The following is a 25,660-nucleotide window of genomic DNA, read 5'->3' on the forward strand; positions in this document are numbered from 1 at the left end:
GTTTTTCCCAAGAAAACTACTGGCCCTGGATAACCCAGAAGAGGGCAGGAAAAGGACAACAGGAGTATTCCAAGTTCTGTTTACACACCAGGTTTCTCAGGGAGAAACTAGCCCAGGTGTTCTCACCTTCTCCTTCTGGTACAGAACACCATGAACACATGGTGCAGGACTCACCAAAAAGTCAAGACACTGCAGCAGCTAATTCCTTAACTTGTTTATTTATCATTGAAGAAACACACAGCAGCAAGTTCTGTGTTGGCTTCAGTGTGACCAGATTGTTCCTTGTTGTTACTGCACCCCAGCTTTAAAGTCAACACAGCCATTACTACAAATCACTTTTTTGGAAAGGGAAAGAATTGACCCTGAAGACAAAGAATTGGGGGGAAAATTGAACAATTTCTCCAAAACCACACATTTTAAATATGACAATATTTATAAATCCTTGAAAGGCATGAATTATCCAGTAATGGAAAAAGCAGTTGTGATATTGGCAACAGAAAGTACATAGCCATATGCTTACCAAAACACAAATTGTAAAAGCTGCAAGTTTGATTTGTACACTGCAGCAGTGTGTACATTACTGGAACAATGACTGCAAAGTGGCCTCAGAGGCATTATGGATTCAAGTAAATCTACAGAAAATATCCCAGTGTAGCTAATTCACAATGTTTATTGTATTCAATTCAAATTTAAACAACTTACTGAATTTAGATAGTGATAAAATATCTCACAAACAGCCTGCCCTCATAAATACCTATGTAAAAGAGGGCTTTTCTACTTTTTGGCTAATTATGCAAATTCTTTTAGCTCTGCTTTTTCAATAATTCCACTGTGTGAACAGAGGCGTTTTCAAATGCATGTCCTGTGACAATAATACCCCATTCCAAACTAAGAGAGACTAAAAATAAAAAGGGCAGCCTGTTTTTGGTGCGAAAGAGAAGCTGTACTGAAGACAGCTGTTGGGCTTGCTTCTTTTTATTTTAGCAACAAATGACCCATGAAATAAGCATCATTTGAAATCTCAAAAACTGGCATTCAATTTCCAACCTTCTGCTGTGAGTTTTGTGCATGATCAATCTATATGAGTAAGTAATTCATGCTTTCATGTTACCTCAAAACATTGGTTAAAGAATTCCAATTCAGAATGTTTATAAGCACAAATATAATCTGTGGATTCCATCAAATCAAAGCTAAAACATCGGTTAAACTCTGTGATTCCCACTTAACGTCGTACAGTGGTCCACCCTTCTTCATCTGTCTCGTTTTTAGTGCGGCGTGCGGGCTCACGCTCCTTCTCTGTTTTCCAGGATCCTTTCTCCTTCTCCCCGTCCCTTTCTCTCTCTTTGGATGCTGCTGGGGGAGCAGCAGCTGGAGGAGCAGCAGGAGCAGGGCCCGAGCGCCGCGCCGGTTCCCGCTCCTCCCCGCGCTCTTCCCTCCTGTCGTCGGCGCGTCGCCACGAGCTCGCTGCGGGGCAGGGAGAAAGAAAAAACAACTCAGTCACACTCCAGCAGCAGCCTGCAAGAGTTCCAACAAACAGCCCTGACCCTGGCACTGGGATTTACTGGTGCTCAGCCCTGCTAACAGGAATACGATGACAGTGGCCAAATACACGTTTTAATTTTATAGGAAAGTACAGCAGAACTACTCAAACCTCTTCTCGGGTTTGGGATTGTGGTGAGCAAGTCCAGTGTCATCTTTAAAACACAGGAACTGCGGTAAGAATGTTGTACTGATGTACATAGTTTTATGGTGTAGAAATACATTCTTATATTAGCAGAATTAAAATCACAAAAGTGTCTCCTTAGAAATGACTGAACCCTGAAAACACAAATCCCGACTTAAAAACACCTGTGGAAAATGGTTAGGTGTTTGCTGTTATTGCAAGACAGGAAATTGCTCTTCAGCCTGCTGGAATCAGAGGTAAAATGGTACTCAATTACATGACTCCACTGGTAACAGCATCCACCACCCTTTACTGTATGAAAAACTGTTCATTCCCACCAAAAAGGATGCTAAGAGTTCCACCCCAGCTGTGTGTGAATAGAGCTGTGGCAGATGCCAAGAAGTCAAATTTCAAAACTTCTTGTTACATTAAAAAAAATATCTCCACACTGAACACTCTGCCTTTCTGTCAGCAGCACTCCTGTGTTTGATGCCATGTTCTCTTCCAGCCTGCTCCCAAGTGCAGGAGCACCCACATTTGAGGCAGAGACAAAATGAGATTCTGAAGGCAAGAATGCCAGAATTGGAAGATGTGGTGGTCCATCCCAGCTAAATGTATTTGCTGTTACTATATTTTTAGAACACAGCAAAGGATTAATAAATATATGAAATTAATACAGGTCTGTCATCAAAATTAATACCATTAGTAGTGTGAAACCCTCATTCACAAATATTTCTGTCATATCTTAATGGTTTTAAGGAAAGGGTTTTAAGAAATTACTTTCTGAGATGTCTGTCTTAAAAATCTGAACACAAGAACTACATACACCCAGAATATAATCCTGTGACAAGTGCATATCCTCCTACTGTAGATGTGAAATGCTACTAAGATGGAAAACACCACAACTACAAATAGTTAAGATTCCCTGAAGAATTCTCAACTCTGCCAAAGGCGCTTTTCATTATTTTGTTTATGGAAAGGCGGTTTAAACACAGGCTGAAAATATAACCTATTCCCATGTGAGCCCTCCCCAGCAGTGTCAGGAAGAGGGAGGCTCTGTGCAGGATGAAGGACTTTAGGGACACTAAAATGAACGTACGCTCTTCCCGCTCGGATCGCAGGGGGGGTCCTCTCCTGAGGGGCGGCTCCCTGTCGTCACCACGTCGGTCTCTCATGTCACGGCCACCTCTGTCCCACTCCTCACGACGACTTGAATCTCTCCAGCTGGAAGTTTCCTCAGCTGGCCCTCTCCTCCAACCGCCTTCATCCCTTTGGCCATGCAAAACATAAAAACGAAATGTTAGGATTTTTATCTTTGCTATGGAAAAGAGCAGTAATAAATCACAACACAGATATTTACAGACCTAGTGGGTGTCTATTTAACATGCTTCCAAGACTGGATTTGTTTTCCCAGAGCCTAACATGGAATTCTTTTGATAATAGGTTGAAAAGAAAAATTTAAAAGCATTTTAAGCATTTTGGAATTCCTCCTGTAAACAGATATCATCCTAAAAATAACAAACCAAAAAGCCCCCAAAATTCCCCTATCCATTTGCTGCCCTAAAGTGCTTAGTTTCACACAAACTAACCCTTGTTCCTTTCACTCAGCAATTCCACGCTATTTCTGTATCAGCAGGGCCCTTTTTTCTTTTTGCAGAAACATTCTAGAAGTACTTAAACAGAGCAGTCAGACCTGGGACGCCTGAAACGATCATCTCGATCAAAATCTCTCTCCCTGTCGAATTCCCGCTCCTTCTCACTTTCATCCCGATCTTTGTCTCGATCCCATTCACGGTCTCCCGAAGGTCTGGAGTCTCGAGGAGGGCCCCAGCTGTCCTCTCGAGCCTTCTCTCGTTCTCTCCACCCCCCTGTAAGAAAGAAACACAGTGAAAAGAGTTTGTGACTGACCTCTGATCTCTCTTGTAGACAAAGAACCCTTTACTTCTGTCACAGGAGCTGGTTCTTCAAGTTCTTACTCCTGAAGATCCAACTCAAGATATTTGTAAGAAGTTTGCACATGGGAGCCACAGAGAAAACCCTGTGCAAGCTGCTAAATGTAAAGCCAGTAATGCACACCTCATTTCATGGCTGCCTGCAACAGTCCAGCTCAGCTGGCTGCACCCTGCACTTTTCAGCCAGAAACCACATGGGTCTGGTGCAAAACAAGTGCAAAGAAGCAAAGGGTGTAGCCCAGAGAGCAGATTCCTTTGTGAAAATCCACAAGTGAGGAGATTTTAAGGAAGCAGATTTTTAAAGAACTTACTGCTTTTTAAAGCACTACTTTAAAATGTGACTTTTGTTACCATCCACTTAACACAGTGCACTCTGCAGTACTGCTCAGTCATTTATGCATGGGAGTTCTTTATTATGTAGCCTGCTTTAGTTTAAATAGAAAAAACTGGAGTGCAAGTTCTGATATTTATAGTAAGTTTTCTAAATTACATAATTAGTGTCTATGAAAGCTGACATGGTGCCTGCCAATACGTAAGTGAAAAGAACCAGGAAATCAAAATAATATCGAACATTAAAATGTCATCAACAGTTCTGAAAAGAATCAGAAACAGCTCTAGACACCATCAATGACACTTAAGAATAGAAATAAACAATACAAGAACAGGATAATTCAGATTTTAAGGGACCTCAGAAGGTCATCTAATCCAAGCTCTGCTCTAAGCAGGACTCTCAGTAAGAGTTAAAAACAAAAAGAGAATGTTAAAAACGTTATCTCTGTACACACAGAACCACAAAACCACACCCACTTGAATGAAGTATCAAAATATTCCTTTAGAAGGAGATTAACTTTAGACACGTGGAAGAGGTAGGGAAAGAGTCCAAGGTGTGCTAATCTAGTGAGAATGCTCCCAGCAGAGCATTCAACTTGCATGTTTTGCTTTTGCACACAGGGAAGTGACCAGTGTTAAGTGTGTGACCATCATGTATCTTCCAGACAAGCAATTTTTTTCTTAATTCAACCAAATGAAAAGGTTTAATTATACTAAGTGGAGAAGTGTCCCCATAAACCAAATTAATCCAGACATTTTCAGAGCTGATTCTCCGATCTCTGGCATCAAGTATGTTACATCCACTATCTATGAGGACAACACACACTTTGGAGGGAGGATTATTGTTTATATGTTTTACCTGGTTTACCAAATGGTCTCCAAGGACCTGGCCTCGAGTCCTCACCACCACGCCACGGGCCCCTGTCATCGTCTCTCCTGGAGAGCCTGTCATCGTCCGCGTTCCGCCAGGGTCCCCTGTCCTCATCCCGCCGGGCCATCCTGTCGTCATCCAGCCCACGCCGGGGCCCTCTGTCATCATCCAGCCCGCGCCGGGGCCCCCTGTCGTCATCTGCAGCCCTCCAGCTGCCCCTGTCATCATCCAGGGCACGCCTGGGGGGCCTGTCCTCATCCAGGGCCCGGCGGGGCGGCCGGTCGTCATCCAGCCCGCGCCGGGGCCCTCTGTCGTCATCCGCCGCGCGCCAGCTGCCTCTGTCATCGTCCAAGCCGCGCCGGGGGGGCCTGTCGTCATCCAGGGCACGTCTCGGTGGTCTGTCATCATCCAGGGCACGTCTGGGTGGTCTGTCATCATCCAGGGCACGTCTGGGGGGTCTGTCATCATCCATGGCACGTCTGGGGGGCCTGTCATCATCCAGGATACGTCTGGGACCCCTGTCGTCATCTGCAGCTCGCCAGCTTCCTCTGTCATCATCCAAACCACGCCGGGGTGGCCTGTCCTCATCCAAGCCACGTCTGGGGGGCCTGTCCTCATCCCCTTCTCGCCTCGGGGGCCTGTCCTCATCCCCTTCCCGTCTAGGTGGCCTGTCCTCTGCTGATTCTGGAGGACGCTCCTTGTCATCTGCAGGACCACGCCTGGGCAGGTCATCCCCTCGCCGAGGCAGATCGTCCCCGCGGCGGAACGGTCGGTCATCGTCTCGTGGATCTCCTCGACGCCAGTCTCTGCAAAACCACAGGGAACGAGTGAAAAGTGGAAGGTGGCATCCAGGAACGATTTACATCAACAGCATCAAACCCCTCAAAGCCATTTCTGACTGCACCCACTTATGAGTGGCTCTAAACATGAAGTGTGCAGTTTCAAAATGCACTTTTTAATGCCCTTCATTGCTATGGGAAAGTGGTAGGTCACTGTCCCTACAGCTTCAGTAAATACTCAGCAGTTCATCATCTCCTTTCAAACTACAATTTGGACAGTCCCCTATTGGTTATCTGCTGCAACACCACAGAGAAGAGGGCTTGCTTCTACACCAAGCCTGATTTGGCAAACTTGACTTAAGTCTCAAAGAATCAATACTAAAAAACCCCACAACCATCAATTAAGTATCCCCCTGTCCAAGCACATGCCAACCTTACACACCATTAAGTCTGCTGTCTACAAGATTTTAAACATACATATAGGCCATAAACCCTGCTTTTGTGACCAAATAATTTCTTTATTTCAGGAAATTAACCTTCCTCAGAAATAAAAAAAAGCAACAAGAAATAGAACATCACAGAAATGTACTGATACAGGAGCAGAGAAGCTGCATTGGGGTTGAATCTCATGGATTTAAAAAAAATAAAATCCAAACCAAAGCACAACAGAAAGAGCACCCCAAGGTTTAGAAATCCACTATGCTACTAAAATGTAAACAGAAAACCAGCAATGACTTGCTACAAAACAGCAGATGTAGAACTTGAAGAGGTGAGAACAAAAAGACAACAGTTTGCGACAATTCAAGAGTCTCGAGAATTTTGAGGAATTGCAAGCAGTGAATTTCCTGGGTTTGGAAGAATAAGGGAGAATGCAATTATCATTGATCTGTGAGGTAAAAACCAAGACATGGAGATTGTTAATTTCCATTTAGACTCAAATTGGATCATCTTCCCCTTTGAAAAATCTGATTATTTTACCATAAAAGACATGTGGAAGAATGGTTATAATGGTTATCAGATGAACAAGTATTTAATTCATTCAGATACTGTCTCAGTGTCTTAGGATTTTTAAATCTAATTTTAAGCTATTACTTTTAAACTACCTCTAATTCATCTCTAGGAAAGTTGAATGAGAAATGACTAAGACAAGCTGCTGTGTGGAAAAAACCAAATCCATTGAAGCATACAAACAAGTGCATTAAACACTTCACACAATCACAGAATGGTTTGGGTTGGAAGAGACCTTGAAGATCATCTCATTCCACCCCTTGCCATGGGCAGGGACACCTTCCACTATCCCAGGTTGCTCCAAGCCCTGTTCAACCTGGCCTGGAACATTTCCAGGGATGGGGCACCACAGCTTATGCAATGCATTTGTAGTGAAAGGCTTCACAAAGCAGTTCCATGCAATTGTTAGATTCTGCAGTTCATGACAAAGTGGATCACTACCAAGAAAGGCAACACAGCTTTTAAGGAAAGATGGAATATTATTTTATTTAGAGAGATCATGCCCTTCTAAAACATTTTAAGAAATTACTAGAGAGAGAAAGAGTCAATAAACTTGCTTCCACTGGAGTCAGAGTAAGTAGTAATGGATTTAAATTGCTGTACTGGAAATTAGGGTTAGACATTTACAAAAATCTACCTGCAAGGCTAATTAAGCAATAAAACATATTGCCAATTGGAATCAGCAGTGTTATCTCCATCAGCACAGGCTTTTAAGAGCAACTAGATGTGCACCATCAGAAATATTTTTAGCTCCAGTTCATCCTGATGTGAAGCAGAAAAACAGACAAATGTTAAAAATCTTGTTTTCTACAACTGTATAAACTGTTTTCATTATTAGTGAACATATCCAAAATAAATGTAAACAAGTCGGGATTTTTTTATACTTTTGAAGTTCAAAGTACATTCATAATATTCTTCCTTCAGAAATCTATCTTTCCCTGTTCAATACAGCTCTTCAGGATGTAGTTTAATTTATGGCATGTGTTTTCTGCTCTGTGACTTACTCTGGGATTTGCACAGTTACTATCAGTTTTCTAAATGGAAAATCTCAGAATTTCATCATCCAGGAACACTGTACTTGCTTGTCATCCTTCTCCATTCTGTATTTACAGAACTGACACCAATTTTTGAGTGGGAGAGAAGTTGTTAATTTTAAAAGGAATCCAAGGAAGCAAGTTGTTTATCACACACTGAAGGTGTCTGCTTGCCTTCACATATCTAAGCCAAATAAAACAGGAATGTTATCTGAGCATGGTTCCAAGATAAAACCTCTCTCTCATTCTGAGATCCTTACAAAGCAACTTTTTAATAGAAGGTAACTTTCAGAGATGTAGAGGCATGAGATATTACTCAGTTAGTGCAGCTTTAGCAGTAGCACCAAAATGGGAGCCCCCATACTTGGATCCAATGTAACTTGATAAGCCCTGATTACCTCTCCACTGGTGCTCGACGCCATTCAGATTCCGGCTCGCCTCCTCTTCTCCAGGAGCTTTCTGACTCCCTGTCACCCCAACGAGATTCCTGCATGCCAAGAGAAATTAGGAACATTCTCTTTGAATGTTTAAAACAAAGATTTTCAACATATAATTCACTCTTGAACATGTTATGTCATTATAAACTCACTTGTCACACTGTGGAACACAGAACTATTAGGAGTTTGAGTAACTGAAGTATGGTTTTAACTGACTTTGTTGTTTCTGCTGCAGTTCAAACAAAAACATGGTTCCCCTCGTGCCATACACTTTACCAGCAGGGTAGGATATATGCAAATACACTAAAAAGTTTATGAAAAGTGTATGAACAACTGAACAGCTGCAGTCAGCCAAAGCCACTACCCATTGACACAAAAGAAATGTTCTAACAGTTTAACTTTTCCTTGGCCTTTATAAAACAGGAATGAACTTAAGTAATTATTTGCTTTTGTGCTTTCTGATCTCATCAGGAAATGTAACTGAATACACTGAAAGGTCTCTGTGGCAAGAACAATTTTGTTCACAATACCTCAGTGCACAGAAGAGGTGAGGTATTAGTGATTCCCACAGGTTGCAGGGCAGAGCAATAAACAATCTGTATTTTTTTAAAATAAAGTTAAAATGTCTCTCTCCATTGCCAGACAAACCATTTAAATGGATTTTTATGCCTTAATTCCACCACATAAAACTAGTTAAGCTAAACCATCCAAAATACCTGATTTCATATAATCACACAACCTCTTCATAAGAAGGACATTCCACCCCTCTTTGAAAAGTGTTTTTATTTGTCAATATAGGTTAACCAACATCTTGCATATCCACTACTTTGTCTCCTTAAATGCTTTTGAAATGACCCCAAATAACAACAGTGAGCAAAGAATCCCAAAACTGCAAATGGAATTTCTGGAGTGGTACAGGTATATCTCTTGGAACCTGAGCCAGCTTTTCCATATAATCAAGTGCCCACAGACAGGAGACCTCTTATGTGAAAAATGCCCATCATGATTATTTACCTGACAGACTGTCAAAACAATTTATACAAGTGATAACTTATCTTCATAGTATTCCTCAATGAAATATGTATTAAACAAGAGAAAGGCTGTGGGAGATGAAATTTAAAACTAGTTCTCTTGAAAGATAAGTTCTGAAAAAGTGGGAGTGTAGAAGGCTTATAGTACTTAATTACATTCTTTTAAACCATTAAACATTTCCAAGTAACTTTTGTTGGTTTATTTCCTGTTGGGTTGGGATAACAAGTTCTCCCAACCCAAGTTATATTTGTAAAGAGAAAGTTGCACACACGTCTTGGTTTGTTGTTATTGCATATTTCTTAAAACAAAACTATGATTTTATGTTTAATCTGGGGAGGGTTTTCCTTCAATATCTACTTAAATTTCTGACTTTTGCATGAGTCACTGCACTTGCTTCCAACAGCTTTCCTTCTTTTTGTATTAAAGACAATTTTGTCCAATAGTCATTTTAGTCTTTATTAATTTAGTTTTAAATAGCCTGGCAATCTTAGCTTCCAGGTAGTTTCTTTATTTGACTTTATTGCTAGAGATTCCAGATCCTGATGGTGAGCTGAAACTAAGTGACAATAATTTAATTATTAATTTAGCCACTCACATTATAACTTAATAAATAATTAAATAAATAAACTAACCTATGACTTTGCAATACTAACACCTTATTTCAAATAAACTACTGAAGAAGGAACAGTTAGAAAGAACCAAACCTGCAGGAATTACCCACCTTCCTTGAAAATGGGTCATCCAGCCCTCTCCTCTCTTCCTCTCGGCGCCGCTCCCTTTCCTCAATCTCCATTTCTCTCTGACGTTTTTTCTTCTCCAGCTCCTCCAGTTTCTTGACCCGCTCCTGGTACTCCCGCTGCTCCTGCTCGCGCTTCTCGCGCTCGATGCGCTCCTTCTCCTCACGCTCTGCACAGGTGGAAACACACAGAGAACTTGTTACCAACACAAATTCTATTACTCTGCTGCATCCACAGAAGGGTTCCACAACACAATCTCTCCCCTTGGACTCCATAAAAAATAAGCACACTTAAAAATACAAGCATTTCATATGATGTGTTTAGCTAACCACAGAGCCTGTTTTCTGCAAGTCACCTAACTCAAAAGCAATAGGTAAAGGACCCTTGATACATCCGTTAATGAGGCATCTTGAACAGCTAGCAAGAAAGAAAAAGTTCCAATGTATGTTAACTCAATGTACAGACCATAACTGTAGCAACTAAAATATCACCAACTACCTCAAACATGGTAAAGGATCCCTCCCTTCAAAAAGGTCAAACAAAATAATCAGCTAATTTGATATTCCAGAATTTGATATGCCAGAATTTGATATTCATGACTGCTTCTGGTTTTGTTTGTTTGTTAAATACTGCATTGTGATGAACTCTGATACATAAAATCTTCAACTTCCAATTGACAAAAAGGGCAGAAATTCCTCCTGCAGTTTGCCAACTACCTCTTCTCCTCTAAAGCCCTGAAACAGGCTATTAGGGCTATCAGACATAACAATTCACAAAGAAAGGTGTGTGAGTCATTTACAGTTTTGGAGTTCTTGATCTGACACCAACATTCTTTTCTCTTTAAGATGTGCACAAACAAGTGGCCAGAACTCCAACTACAGGCTAAAATCAAAGACTCATTTTCATTAGCCTCCCTTACTTTATCTCCTCCTTCACTCATGTCTAGGAGCTACAAAGCTTTACCTTCCTGTCTATGCTGCACAGGTAAGCAAGGAAGATCAGACGACTGGAAGTTGAAAAGACTTCCTCCAAACTCAGGAAAACCAGACACTAGCTGTGTTACAAAATAGGAAGGCTCAAGGATGCAAAGGATGAAATAGTCACATTCTCAATCCCACCTTTAAGCAGCTGCTCCTCCCGTAGCCTTTGCTCCTCCTCCTCCTTCTCCCTGTAGTAAGTGATACGTCTCTCCTCTTTGCGCTGCTTCTTGCGCTCCTCCAGACGGTTCCGCCGCTCTTCTGCCAAACGCTCCTGGAACTGCTTGAGTTTATCCTGAAATACCAACAAGACACCTCAGAACACCACACTGTAATGTCTGAGAGCTAGGCAGTTACACAGTTGTTAAATAAAGCTACACAGAAACTCAAAATAACTGCAACATTAATTTTGCTCCACTGAAAAATGACCTGTTTGCCATGTCAACCTCTTCTGCAATTGATTTTGTATAAAAGAATATACTCCAGTGTAGAAGAAAGACACAATCAAATCATCATGTACAGTATTAGTCCTTTATCTGCTTTTTCAGAAAAGGAATTTGCCTAAATAATAATTTACTTATACCTAAACCATTTTGCCCAAAATTATCCCTATTATTGCAAAGAATCATATGGAGTTACTAATTTATATAACATAACACCTCTTCTGCTTCTTTTTGGTAAAGACAGTTTTTACTGCAACACAGCCAAATACTCAAAGCTATAAACAGGCAGATACAGCTGCCTGCCTATATGACACCCAGTGATCCCTTACTAATAGCTGTACAGAAATAAATAGTTTACCCCCTCTTTCATTTTCCATATTACGTATTCCAGAAACTGCCAAAAATTTTAAGTGATACTACCTAGGAATGGGTGCATGAAATTTAATTTAAAAGCCAAAGCAGAAAATAAGCAATTCCACAGTTCTGGACTATTTTAAATACTAATTTGTTTCTAGTTTCATGAAGAATCAGTTTTAGTTCCTCACTTTAGGGGTGTACTTTGTTAGTAATGCCACATCTCATGTACCTCATAAACTGTTCGTCGTGATGCCTTGAGCCTGGCTTCAAATAAATCTCTATCTTCCAACATCCTGGAGAGTCTGCTCTTGTGCTCAAGGGCTTTCTCACGCTCCAGCTGCAGGGTGGTGATCTGAAACAGAAAATATACAAAGTATAACTTCACTATACATTTGGATTCAATCTACCCCAGCCACTAGAAGGCGAAATTTTCTCTTCCCCTTTCAAAGCAAAGACAGAAGAAATTGCTGTCCACTAAATTAACAGTGAAAGCACAAAGCTAACAATTTGTGAATTTGTGTAAAGATTTCAATCTTTCCTTTTTGGAAAGAGCTGGGAAAAAGAAAACAGTGCAAACCCCTCTATTTTTTATGCATTGCTAATGCACTTTATCAACTGAACAAAAAATTCTTACCCTTTCTTCTTCCTGTTGCTCCCACAGCTCCATATCATGCACTCTTTGTTCCTCATAGGCAGTCTTTATTAAAGGAATTTCTTCCAAGCGCTTCGCTCTTTCAAAGTAGTCAATCTGAGTAAAGGCAACACATCTTTAGTGTGACATAATGCACACATAAACTCCTGATTTCTGGAGACTTCTCCAATATAACTGATATTTACAGCAAAATAGCAACAACCACACTGGACCATCTAAGGTCAACCTAACCAAGAACCTGCCTCTACTGCTGGCAACTAAGTGTACTTCCAGGCAAGGATGCAGGAATGGAGACAGGCGCATCATAATTCTCTCTCAGCATCATCCATTTTCAGCTCCCAGCATTTCTGTGTTGGAAGTATATTTATATTTCAAACCATGGATTTCCTCTCTTGTCTTGAGCTCAAAGTTTTTCATATACAACAACAACAATGTACAGGAAAGAACTCCTGCCTGTCTGTGGCTCACAGCATGAAGATCCAACTTCCACCTACAAACAGCTCTGAACACGGCTCCTGCTGGCTTCATTTGATGCGTCTCACTCCACTACCCCTTGCAGGCAGTGCAAGAACAACTGCTCCCACCAGCAGCTCTTACAATAGACACACTCTTACAGACTGGCACCACATCCTCTCTCTAGAAATCTGACAGAGGGGTACTATTTTACAAAGACATTTTCCCCACAGAAGCCAATCTGCATCACTGATAACTCTTGGCCTCCTGTCAAACTTCCAGTTCAGCCACATCCTTTTAGACATAAAGAGACCAGAACTGCAGACAGTACTCAAAATGCAGAACCAAGTTCTCACTGCTGGCAAAGAATGTTAAGTTTGAAGCCCATCATTTCATATGCAAAGCCAAAGACTGAGGGATTCTTTCCCCAGCTTTCCCTATATAAAGTTTTAAATCTATCTAACCAGAACATAATTCAAAGACTTCCTTTTGTCACACTACTAAGTTGGGCTTTTTTGTGAAGAGCTTTGGAAAAAGCTTTTTTTGAAATCTAACATAGAAGCACCCATCAGATCAGCCTTAGTCATATGCTTGCTTTGACAGCTTCAGAGAACTCTAAGAGGAAGCCCTTGCTAACATTCCTTTTTTAGAAGCTGTGCTGACTTTCCCAGGTAGATCATAGTCACTCTGATGACTACTAATTCTACTGGTAATATATTTTCTGCTCCTCTGTCCAGTGTAAGCAACAGCTTTACAGGCCTGCAGTGTCCAAGATCCTCATTGGAACCTTTTTAACTAACCTGCCACTTTCTACTTGCCATTTTCTTCAAACTGGTTTTAAGTGACCAGAGTCACCAACTGTACAACAGACCCCCCGTTTCATTCCTGAATACAAAAGAAAGCCCTGGCTGAATTTCACCTTGCCAAGAGGTGTTTCTATTTATTATGACACATTTCTCACACTTTTATAGCTACGTTTCAGACATATCTTTTTCTGCCGTCTAGGAGGGGTCTAGCTGTGGAGTTTCCTCTCTTTCAGTGAGGACTAACACCATTAATTAATTTAACTTCTCCGTCATGGCCTCTCCTTCTCTGAACATTTAACCTGTTCTGAACATTTTTAAATTACAAGTCTTCCCAACTAAGACTCAGTTCACATCCAGCTTAAGGGTCCTTTTTCAAATCAACTCCATTAATCAGAACATTAATTTTTGCACTGAAACCAGAGACCCAATTGGTATATAACACATTTACCTTTCTTTAGTTTTAAACAGTAACATTTCCAACACTAGCATTATATATGTGTGTGTGTGTGCACATATATGTATCAACACAGATCACATTCACTAAAAAATTGTATGGACATTTTTACTCTTCCTATTTTGTACCTTTTTCTCCTGATTCTTCAGTCGTTCCTGAAGTTCCTTCTTTTCTTTTTCCAGTTGTTCCACTTGTTTAGCCATAATAAAGTCAGGATCCAATTCTTCAAGATCCTATAACCAAGTAAAATTATCAATAAAAAAATGAGAAAAAACTCCCACCAAAGGTGGTTTTATTCCCCCAAGTAAAAAAGGTCCCATCCAAATCCTGAACTAAAGTTTACTTGATTGTCTCAATTTTAAGAGACACTATAAAAACAGGTGAAGTACAAAGGTATGAAACTCAGGCAGCCCAGCAATGTAACACTGAAATAACAAAATAACTCCCCACTGCAACAATAAATCCCCTACCTCAATATCAATATCTTTAAACGCTTTGGCTCCCAGTTCAGTCTTCTTAATCTGCTCCAAGCGCTCCCGAACAGTTTTCTTTTTGATCTGCTCATGCTCCTGCAGGATCCTCTCCTTCTCCCTCTCCTTTGCCTCCTGGCGCAGCCTCTCCTCCTCAGCTTTTCTCACTTTCTGCAGTTCTGCTTCCCGTTGTTCCAGCTCTTCCTTTTCTCGCTGGATGTTCAAACTTTCCAGGCGCTCCTTTCTCTCCTCTATGGTCTGACGGCGTGCAAGGATACGCTGGTGCTCCTTCCTGGAATTTTTTAGGAAGGCAGTGACTGCCAGCTGATGCTGTTCTTCCTTCTCTTGCTGGATTTAAATTGAAAATAAGACAATAATGTAAACAGTCCTTCTTTAAAAAGAAAGTAAGCAAAGCAGATGCTTCTCAAGGAAAAATGCAAAGTTAATTCTAGTCTCCAAACTTGCCAACTGAATGGAAGTACAGCTGTAGTGGCAGATCTAATCACTCATCCAAGTGGCATCCCAGGCAGTACCAAGGGCCCAGAATCTTGTGCACATGGAGAAAGTTGTCTGTAAAAGACAATATTCTGCAACACGGCTTGGGTATGACAGTTTGACTTTTCCTGTCCAAAAATACTGTAGACCCAGATGTTATTGATATTGAAATCTTTGACTGCACTAGGTGTGTGGGCCAATCTTGTTTGTCTCTGTATGAGTGTACAAGCATAACACCACATGTACTTCACCAAAGCTGTTCACTTAAATTTTGTTATTTTCCAAACACACCAACAGAAGAAAAATGTATCCTAATTAAAACAAAACACTATCTGTGAGATGATAAAAAAATAAGTCAACGACTTAAACATTGTATTTAAAAGCATTTTCATTACCTTGTAAAAAGCACTAGGCTTCTAGACACTAGAACATAGGCTGCTCTATAAGCAGCATTCCCACCCCCCAGCATTGTCCAGAGCACCCCCACAGTTCCTTGTGGACATTCATGCTGCACACACAAGGAGGTGTCCTTGTGCCAGCTCAGGGAGCTGCCCATTTCCATGAGTCCAGCCAAACACTGCAGCCCAAATCAGCTCCCCACACTCCCCCAGCCATGCTACTCCTGAAATGTGAGCACCCACAGGAATATTTTTAGTAACCTGTCACTTCAAGGGCATTCAGCAAAAACACTGAAACATCTGTGCTCTGCTGCAGATCTGCACACATTTAAAGCTAAATGGAGGCGCCAGAAACACCAAAGTAAAAAGCTTTAGACAAATTTAATGGTTTTGTGAATTATTAAAAATGCGACAAATTAAAAGCTTTTAAGCGCCTGACAAAAGTGGAAAGTTTTGACCTGAATGGTGAAGGACAAAAGGATATCAACTTCTTCTGTAGCTTCTCTAATCACACTGATATTGTTCTTGATACTGTTCTCCAATTTTACAAGTGTAATGGCCACTAATGAGTTAAATGAGAAGGATTTATGTCTTATACAGCTACTAACTGTTCTTACGTGTCAAGTGCAAGACTAACTGCCATTTCTAGCCACTAATGTATAATTAAAGCATTTTTTTCTTCCAAAATGACAATCTACTATCAATCACAAATCAAATCTTTTAAAGGGAAAACTTACATAGAAATACTTTTATCTTAAACACTATAAAACCACTAATATATGTTCAAGCTAACATAAGGAAGTGAGCACTGGGTGTCCCACCACAGTTCTACTTTATGTGTTTAGATTTTAAGAATATTAGTTAATTTTAAGTATATTACCTAATATTACTTAATACTTAGTATTTCAACCTGTAGAGAACCTAACATGGACATGTTGCTATGAGCCTTTTTTCCCTATGGAAAAAATATCTGATACATCAGTTACAAAATCTTTCATAAACCTGAAACAAATGAAAAAATTACCACTGCTCTAGTAAAAGAAGTGAAGGTTTAACTTGCCATGACCAAAGCATGCCGGAAATCTGAGACTGATTTACACTTTGTTGCTACAGAGTTCTGGAAAAACCTGAAATGTGAGTCTGACCTTGAAGCCAAGAGCCCCATGGAGGAGGAAAAGAAGTGACAAAGACAGGTCAGTTCTTAAACTGTGGGATGTTTTGTTCTATAAAGCTGCATTCCAGGTTTTTCACAACAGCAGCTTCTCCAGGAAGAATAAATGAAGCAGACTTTTGGATTTTCAAAAATGTATGCAAAACTTTAAACAAATCCTAGTTCTGTAGGCTCACATATAGGACAGTTATTATTTGTTATATCCTAAACCTGGTATTTGCAAGACCGGAAATTTTAAACTCAGGCCTCTTGTATACATTTTGCCATACTTTGGTTATGACCCAGAAACTAACTAGCTGAGTGCTTTCAAGAATGACTTTTTTAAAAGCACAAAAAAAACCAACTACCACAAAGCTAAAAAAAAAAACAAAAAGAAAGTAAAAGGTACATCTAATCTGAGAAAACACATTCATTAAAATATAAGCTTTGTCAACACTCTCCTAAGACTTTAAACGACTTACCATTAAGTGAGGAGGCTTAATGACTGCAAGAGCCTTAGCCAGAGCTGAGGACATGGCAGTCAGCTGGTTTCTGATCTGCTCAGAAGGCATGCTCTGCAGCTGAGGGCCCAGTGGAGCATCCTCTCTAGTACAGTAATTCAAATCTGAACCAAAACTCAGTGTCCGGGTTGTGTGATCAAGGCGAACCTTTGCAAAAATAGAAAAAAAGGAAGAAAAAGGATTGTATTTTTTTACTGAACAATTTCTCTGTTGCTCTGCCTATGATCACCATGAGTCAACAGAGGCTCTAAGCAGAAATTTACTTGAAAAAAAATTTTGCTATACCACCCAAATTAGTAGGAGAAAAATAGCACTGTCAATGAAGGTTTGTTTTATTTCTATGGTTTAGGAGAAAAAAAACAAACCCAAACAACAACAAAAACAAAATCACTGGAAGAGGCTGAACTTTTCATGATGCAATGAAATTTGCACTGAAAGACAAATCACTCTAGTCTCTTCCTCCACATTGACAACCAGTTCCTTTTTATGACACGCAATACACATGAACCCAGACATGACACAAAGTCTTTCTACAGCCCTCACCTGTAAGTCACAGTGCCTGGCTGCATCCACGATACAACGCTCCAGCTGGAAAGCATCCACAAAGGGAACCAGGGTGCACAGACGAGCAAACTCAATGCTTTGATAAATCTGGGCCACCTATATATGAACAGAAACATCAGGTATCTTTCCTCAGTAAAAAGAAATCAGAAGTAGAAGTTGTTGTAGAGGCCTTAAAGTTAACTCGCTAAATTGTCAACAAATGAATGCATACGTATGGATGCAGTTTCAAGTACTGTTTGAGGATTCTATTTCTGTACTGTGTTCAGATTAAACCCTATTCCTGAATGGCTGCTTTGTATGAAGGAGACTGGCAGCAGTAACTACATCCAGCTATGCTGCTAATTAGCCTTCAACTATTTCTTTAGCACACCAGAAATAACACTGCTCATCACTGGTAATGAAAGCAGGTCAATGAAATGTGCATTTTATAAAAAACTTTGATACAAATATTAAAAAAAAAGAAACTAAAAACCAAAGTGAAATACTTCCCTCCCTGACATTACTCCAAAGAGAAGTAATGAAGAAAATCTAGAAGAAACTACACCACTGTACCCCACTACCAGGTATAGCTACTATAGCTTTATTTAAATGATGCACAAACTGAAGATATGGGCTATATATTAGAAAGATGTATTTGAAAGTCAAAAAGTCTTCTATTTGATAGAAAGAAAAATTATTTCAGCATTAAAGTTTCCAGCTTATTTTTCCTCCAAAGCACATTCTAACTTATGCATTCTTAGGAACATACATAATCTTTACCCATACCTGCTGTAGAAGGCGAAGGATGGTGTTGTTTTGCAGGTGAGGAATGTACAGCTGCAGCTCAGGTTCCTTTTCAGCTTGGTCCTTCACCCAGTTCAGAACCTATCAAAAGTCTGAAAAGTTACTCTATCTGCATTGACCTGTACAAACTTCACCATTAACGTTACATTTCTGGTTAACACTCTTAAAACAAGAGCACTTCTGTCCAGATACTGTTTTACTGAAGTGCATCCTTTGATCAGAACACTAACAGTTACAAAGGAGATCTGACAGTTTTTGTATGAAGGCGACTGACAGCACTGGCAACATTTACCACACTGCTAATTTACCTTCAAGTTCTTTTTAGCACCTCAAATATCTTTGTTCCCACTATCAAAGAAAAAGAACATGATGTGCTACATCAACTGCAGAATTTCCACTAATCTAATCAACAGCTCTCACATTATTCTACCTCCCAACACTCTACCTTTTAATAGTAAAACCAGTCATTGGTTCATCTTTCCACTTAGCATACAACCCACTTGCCAGCATATGCCTACGTGTGCACACAGTCTTCTTATTTTGCACCTTTAAACAAAATTACCTCAGTATCATATCTACCAACAAAGCCTTCTGACACATTCCCAAAACTCTGCACCTTTATGGAGCCCTCTGAATAGCACTCAAAAGACCTGAGTGAATTTTCATTCTATTTCAGTAACCTGGCTTACTCACACACGTCATGCACATGTCATGGTGATGGAACTTCACCAAATCAAGGCTACTATTGAAAAATCAGGCAATAGAAAAAGCTGGTTGATATTTACCACAAATCAATATTGAAATAACAGATTATTAGTCAAGACCAATTACTACACACACAGAGCTACAAAAAACTTACCTTGCTGACACGGGCACTCAACTTGAGCGGGTGAAAGTCTACTTCAAGCCAATTGTAAAGTTCTTTCACTTCTGGGACAACATATTGCACTACATTGAACCTGACCTACAGTCAATAAAAAAAAATCCAAAGATCTCAGCATAAATACAGTATTGACTAATAGTTAATGCTTAAAGAATTTCATATTCAACAAGTTAAACAGGAAACAGATGTGGTTTTTAACACAGGAAACTAGGTATTTTTCATTACATTCTTAACTGCAGTGACAGTGGTTCTACACTACTTCACTTAAATGTAGTTAAAAATGGAAAAGTGGACAAAAAACAAACAATCTAAACAGACTGTAGTAACATCCTCAGCCATTTCTAAGACTACTATACAAACATAGGCTCACATTCAAACTAAAACCACACATCTCTGTTCAGTATTAAATTTCTGAAGCCTTAAATTGTGGGTTTGAGGCAGATTGAAGAGGTACTGCAAGAAGAATTACCTCAAATTGTAAAATGAGCTTTGAACGTAAATTTTAGATATGAATGCAAATGACTGCAAGAAATTCAAACATTCTCTGAAAATACCCATTACTTAATGTCTAATTTGTTTATGAGTATTGGGGGAGGTCTGAGGATAGATAAATCTAACATCCCCTCAAATTAAACACAAGGAAGTTTTCATAATCACTTAGATCCATATGGTCCAACATTTGACATCTGGCCTGTGCTTATCCAAAACACATTTAAAACAGAAAAATAAGCACTTAGTTCAGTTAATTACACACTTCAAAGTCAGAAAAAAACCCCTAAGTTCTAGATCACAACATGCTTCAGACCCCTCAGTGTTTCAAATCAGTATTTGTTGCTTGGGTGACATAAAAGACTACACTGAATTGCACACAAGTGTTCATTATCACTGCCATTTCCAAACACTCCTTATGAATCTGCAATTAAGTTCCAATTAACCACACAGCTGTTTTAGCTTTAAAATTGCTGTCCTACAGCTAAGCAGAGTGCTCTAGAAGGAACAGGACTCAGTGTTCTGAAGCTGCTGAGCTGAACCCCAGCACCCACCATGTCATTGATGAGGCTGGCCCGTGTGGGGGGGGCCTGCAGCCCCAGCAGGGTGGCCAGGCGCCGCTGCTTCTCCACGATGATTCCATCCATATCCAGGAGACGAGCAATATCAGTTCTCTCTGGAGTTATTGGAATGGACAGGGTGGCCAAAAGGACTCGAGTGGACATCCTGGGGACAAAGCAGAAGTGCAAGAGAACACTTAATAATTCCTGTTCATGTATGTACCAGTTCAAGAGAGGAACGAGGAATATCCACGATGAAAAACTGTGTAAAAAGACCAGAAATAACAGAGGAGACACCAACTATACCATGAGAGGAAAAAGTGAAATCTTGTGAGGAAAATACCACCACTCCAAAGACAAAAAGAAAACAAACCCCCAGATATTTATTGACTTGCATATCTTCTCAGTAAAGAAAAGGAAGCTTAACTAAAGTGATGCTAATGTTCACAATACTTACATTGCAGCTTTGTAAAACATCCTCCTTGCTCTAAATGTCTTTTGAGGCAATTAGTACTGGCCAACTTAGGCAGAGCTGCTCATAGCCATACATGTCATCTGCTTCTTTTGGGGTACAATTTAGTTTATTTTTGAACCTAAGGGGTTAAAAGCAGATTCTAAGATCACAGCAAGTATCTTTCCCCACCTCTGCATCTCCTCTTGTGTGAGATTCTTTCGCATTTCTCTTGATAAGTGATAAAGGCGGTGAAGGGTGGATGCGTGAAAAAGAGCATTTCCTGATTTCCAGAAGACAGTTGAAACTTTGTGGTAGTAATTTGCCATCAGCTGTGGTTTTGGTGGCTTCTTAGACAATGCAAATAGTCCATGAATATCTTCCACTGCTTTGAAAGCTTCCTAAAAAAAGCCCAAAACAACCAAATACACCATTATTAGCAAGTTTTTTGCAGCATCCCAAAAAAGGAAAAACTTAAATTTAATAAAGGTTATAAGACTATAAAATATTTAATACTACTGAAAGCTGTGATCTTCAGTTTTGTCAGCTACATGAAATTAAATACTTCTTTCTTAATAAATTATTTGGACATACTCAGCTTCACTATATGCTAAAAGTTGGTATTTTCAAAAACTTGCTTCATTCTAATTTTCAAGCTACATACCAAGGTGAGGGGGGAGCCAAACAAAAAATCTCTCAAAGTTCTATCACCAAAGCTTGGTTTGAAATGCTGTGCAGGAACACCAGACTAAGCATTCAATATTCTAGATATTAAAACTTTATTCTTTAGCTCTTATCCTCTCTTCATCTTGCTGCATGTACCATGAGGCATGAACAGCTTGGAGAAAATTCTGGAAAGGCTGGAGACCAAGAGTGATGGGAAGCCCTGCTGCATACCTGCCACAGCTCCATGCTGATAGCACTGTCCAGCTGCACCAGCCTGGTCTCCAGGTGCATGGACTGGCTGTCAGGGTTGTTGAGGTTGATGGCTGTGCTTTGGTTGTGGTGCCTCTGAATCTGCCCCAGGTGCATCCGCAGGTTATCGCAGAGCTTGCGGAACTCCGCTTTCCGCGTGTACTGCAGGCAGAACTTGAAAGCTGCAAAAAGGAATAATGGAAATGGAAAATGTTCACTAAGGGTGACTTCACGGTAGTTCTAAATGGGATTCAAGTATGTAAATCAGTACACTTAAAAAATCTTCATTTGCAGTCAAAAGACATCTCAAACATGATACAATCTGTCACACATAATGAGTAAGTGACAATGCAGCATATTTTCATCTTGACCTCAAAAAATGAAGATGTTTCCACATAATTAAGATTAAAGAGCAAAGGGAATACTTTAAGTCTCTTTAAAAATGTTCTAATTTATGCAGCGATTCCAGCTTTTAGTCTGAACTAAGAGCACACAAAATCCTGTGAATGGCATGAATTCAGCTTTTGGCTTTGTAAAACGTGGGAGAAAAATTCTCAAGTCAACTAAAGATGGGTAAAGTCAAACAAAGCTTTCAAATGACTGGACATGACACAGACAAAAACCCTGTCATTAATCCATAGTTCTCAAACACCAGTCCTTGTTCTGGTTTCCAGAGATAAGCACAACCCAATTGGAGGAAAGAGGTCAAGAAGAGGGGATGGACTGTAGAGGGGGATCAAGACCACCCAAAACCCTGGAAGTCCTCCAACCCATTTCCAGAAAGGTCCAGATGAACAGATGGAGCATGAGAATGGATTTGCATAACAAGTGAGAAACTCAGCTAGGAAAAAGGTCAAGCCCAGGTGTGTGCACCCCCCAGGACCCTGGACACCCCCATCAGCTAGATCAACACTGGAGTAAGGACTGGTGATTTCTCTCTTTTACCCTGCCATCCTTTCTCTCTAACCCTCTCTTTAATTCAACCCTCTCTTCTTCCACCCTATCCCTTTACCCAAAACCCACTGCCATGGGCTTATACTGGGAGGTCAGGGACCAACACAATTTTCATGCCAAGCATGTCATTCACTACTAATCTCTGTAAGCTTTTGAGAACCCTCTGATTCTTGTTCCTTTTGACCACACACATCTACAAATATTGATGTTTCCCTCCCCTTAAGGGGAGAACACCACATCATTATAGTTCAAGTTTCCATCTCTGCACCTACCTTGCTGTGCAATGTCATGGTACAGGCGTTCTACTCGAGAATTATTTCGGAGAAGATCCAAACACTGTCTATAGGACTCCCACAGAAATTTAACCCAGGGTGTCAAAAGCAGGCGGTCAGTACGATCCTGAGTGTCTTCTCCACTTACAGCACTCAAAAGAACACTTCAGTCAGGGCAGCAGGGTAAGGAAAGAGAAAAAAGAGAAGTGGTTTATTCCCTACAATTCTTTTTCATCAATTTTTCTTACCAGGTTCTAAGATGAGTCTGGACAAATCTGAAGAGCTCATTGCTGCTGAATGGTCTATTGCTTCTTTTTAAACTCGTCCCTCATACTGCTCCCTTTTCCTTTAAAGGATGCAGATAATTATTTCAAAGTTTTAAGTTTCAAACTTTGGCCACTGCATATATGACTGACATGTCCAAGCTCCAGAGGTAAGATATCAGAGACTTGTATCCTTCAAAGGAAACTAACTCCAGGATTTTCACCTTCCCTTTCCTAGCAGGGAGCTGTGTCCTGTACCTCTGTTAAGAGTCAAGTATCAGTGCCAATGCAGACACTTTAGTACTTGCTGACACTTCCCTTTTAGTCACTAGCACTCCTGCCAGAGTTCACTTCATGTTGACATGTGACACAAATGCTGTGTTATGATCTGCACACATCAGAAACCAGAATACGCGCATTAGCATTTCAAATCCTTTACAAATTCTGACATGAAAAAGATGCTTAAATACATCAGAAGTAAGACACAATAATCTTGCATTTAGAACTTCATTCCCTCAACACAGGAATATAAGACAGGGAAAGCATTCCCAAGACACCGAGACCAATTGAGTGCTATGTCCTACATGATCCCTTTCTGCTAAACAATCCACTCAACATGTTGAGCTCACAAAAAACCATCTTCCCTAAGTCTTCATTTTGAAAAATCTTTTTGAACTGTTTTTAATGTAAAGTTTCAACTCTTGTATCTTTTCTACTACATCATTTGCAGTTCTAATTGTCATCCTTGGGTACTACATACACTATTAAACACGACACATCACCAGTGCTTTCTCTAACAGATCAAGAGGTGGATCCAGCAAAAAAGCACGAGAAGTCTAGAAAACAGAAAAAACACTAAAAAAAATATAGAAAAACCTAAAAAACACTAAGGAAACTGTGCTTTTTTAGAGGAGAACTGTGATTGAAAAGATCCATTCTCTAGTCCTCTGTTATAGAAAGGAGAACAAGGAAAAGAGAGGTCAGTCAATCTTCACTGTTTAACTATTAGTGGATTCCTCTGTAACAATTTCAGGCACTGGAAATAACCTGAATGGCACTGCCCCCTACTGAAGACACATCTGTCACCTTCTCTTTTTTCCAACCAACTTCTACTAGAGAGTTTTGCTGTTAACATGTAAATATGGAGCCTTCTACTCCAGGTTTTTATGAGTATTATTTGACTACTACATCTCCATTCCTACACAAGACAAATATTCAGTAATTTCTCCCAGTTTATCATTTCTATCACCATTCTATGTTCTCATTACCTATCCTGGTGATTCTCTCTTGACTGTACTTTTCGTGTCCTTTCTTCTATTATCTCATCACTTAACCAAGTATAAAGTAACATTTCCTTTTGTTTGTAGGTGCACAATGTGGTCAGAAGAAATGGAGGTTATCACACACAAGAATTACATTGGTCTGATATAATTAACAGCATTTCTATATCAACTAGTAAGACCATTTACCATAATAACTCTCCAAACCACTACAGATGCAGATCTGAGCAGACACTGGAAAGTGGTGACCCAACTCCCAGAACCACTGCACCTAGATTTTCTACTCCTTACTGCTTGCTTTCTTTACTCGAGATGTCATCCAATGTAAAATTCCTGCCTTTATCCCAACCTTTAAAACCTCTAAAACACCACTAGTATTCCATTTCAAGTCTACCACATTTGTATCTCAGCTCTGTGAATGAAATTAGGGGTACTTTCTGTGAATTGCTACATTTTAAAGACAGGCTGCACACCTTTCTGGAGTCTGAATGTTATCCAAGTCTTCTATGTCCAGTACCATCTGCTGGGATTCTTCCTTAGCTGCTTCTGTTTTTTCTTCAGCTAATTTTAAATAGGCTCGAACAACATCCTCCAAGGATTTGATGTTAACCTACACCAAAGGCAAAAAAATGGGAAGATGTTTCCACCCACAATAGGCAACATATCTTTTAAAATGTAACTGCTACAAACCCAAGAACATCTAATAGGCAGATTAATCCTAATTCAGGACAAATCAGTTACTTTTAGATTATATCAACTGACAGATACCACGCTTGCTATAAATACATACAATAAAAATTCAAAAGCCATACCTGCTGGCAAATATTCTTGTACTGGTACAATCCTTCTTTTGCCAGGTGACTCTTGCGCAGATCCACGCAGAGCTCCAGGTACTTCAGCATAATTGGCTCGTGGATTTTCTGCCATGTTCGGTGTTTCTTACTTTTCATAACATCATAGAGAACATCAAGGGCAGGCTGCTTTTTGCCAACCTCAAGAAATTCTGAAAGTAAAATCCCAGTTAGCAAAAACTTGCACACCAGAAGATGCATTTTTTAGGCTTAACAGAGGAAACACTCAGTATTTAATTAACTCTACCCAGAGTGCATTGATGGCTTGATTTAGTTGGCCAGATCAAAAATGTTGGCAACTCCGTGCCAGTCGTTCAATGACATAACTGGCAAACCAATGTTGACCAGTAAATTTACATGGGAATTTCAGGATAGC

The 25,660-nt window shown here is 40.0% G+C and overlaps 1 protein-coding gene across 1 annotated transcript in view; it reads right to left on the reverse strand.

Annotated features, from left to right (window-relative positions):
- Nucleotides 1–205: 205 nt before the first annotated feature.
- Nucleotides 206–25,660, reverse strand: part of EIF3A (eukaryotic translation initiation factor 3 subunit A) — a 29,023-nt gene continuing 3,568 nt past the window's right edge. Inside the window, exons 2-22 of the mRNA XM_084210643.1 lie at nucleotides 25,246–25,436; nucleotides 24,907–25,043; nucleotides 22,891–23,054; nucleotides 21,647–21,846; nucleotides 20,942–21,150; nucleotides 20,293–20,464; nucleotides 19,226–19,330; nucleotides 18,349–18,447; nucleotides 17,563–17,679; nucleotides 16,981–17,166; nucleotides 14,456–14,803; nucleotides 14,114–14,218; nucleotides 12,255–12,368; nucleotides 11,850–11,972; nucleotides 10,962–11,115; nucleotides 9,828–10,012; nucleotides 8,036–8,124; nucleotides 4,805–5,622; nucleotides 3,357–3,531; nucleotides 2,763–2,932; nucleotides 206–1,464 (exon numbers count right to left, since the gene is read on the reverse strand). Of these exons, the coding sequence (XP_084066769.1) occupies nucleotides 1,223–1,464; nucleotides 2,763–2,932; nucleotides 3,357–3,531; nucleotides 4,805–5,622; nucleotides 8,036–8,124; nucleotides 9,828–10,012; nucleotides 10,962–11,115; nucleotides 11,850–11,972; nucleotides 12,255–12,368; nucleotides 14,114–14,218; nucleotides 14,456–14,803; nucleotides 16,981–17,166; nucleotides 17,563–17,679; nucleotides 18,349–18,447; nucleotides 19,226–19,330; nucleotides 20,293–20,464; nucleotides 20,942–21,150; nucleotides 21,647–21,846; nucleotides 22,891–23,054; nucleotides 24,907–25,043; nucleotides 25,246–25,436 (4,103 nt within the window). The 3' untranslated portion in view covers nucleotides 206–1,222. The remainder of the gene's footprint in view (nucleotides 1,465–2,762; nucleotides 2,933–3,356; nucleotides 3,532–4,804; nucleotides 5,623–8,035; nucleotides 8,125–9,827; nucleotides 10,013–10,961; nucleotides 11,116–11,849; nucleotides 11,973–12,254; nucleotides 12,369–14,113; nucleotides 14,219–14,455; nucleotides 14,804–16,980; nucleotides 17,167–17,562; nucleotides 17,680–18,348; nucleotides 18,448–19,225; nucleotides 19,331–20,292; nucleotides 20,465–20,941; nucleotides 21,151–21,646; nucleotides 21,847–22,890; nucleotides 23,055–24,906; nucleotides 25,044–25,245; nucleotides 25,437–25,660) is intronic.

The sequence above is a fragment of the Fringilla coelebs genome, assembly GCF_963513975.1.
Source record: "Fringilla coelebs genome assembly, chromosome: 8".
In the NCBI taxonomy this organism is placed as follows: domain Eukaryota; kingdom Metazoa; phylum Chordata; class Aves; order Passeriformes; family Fringillidae; genus Fringilla; species Fringilla coelebs.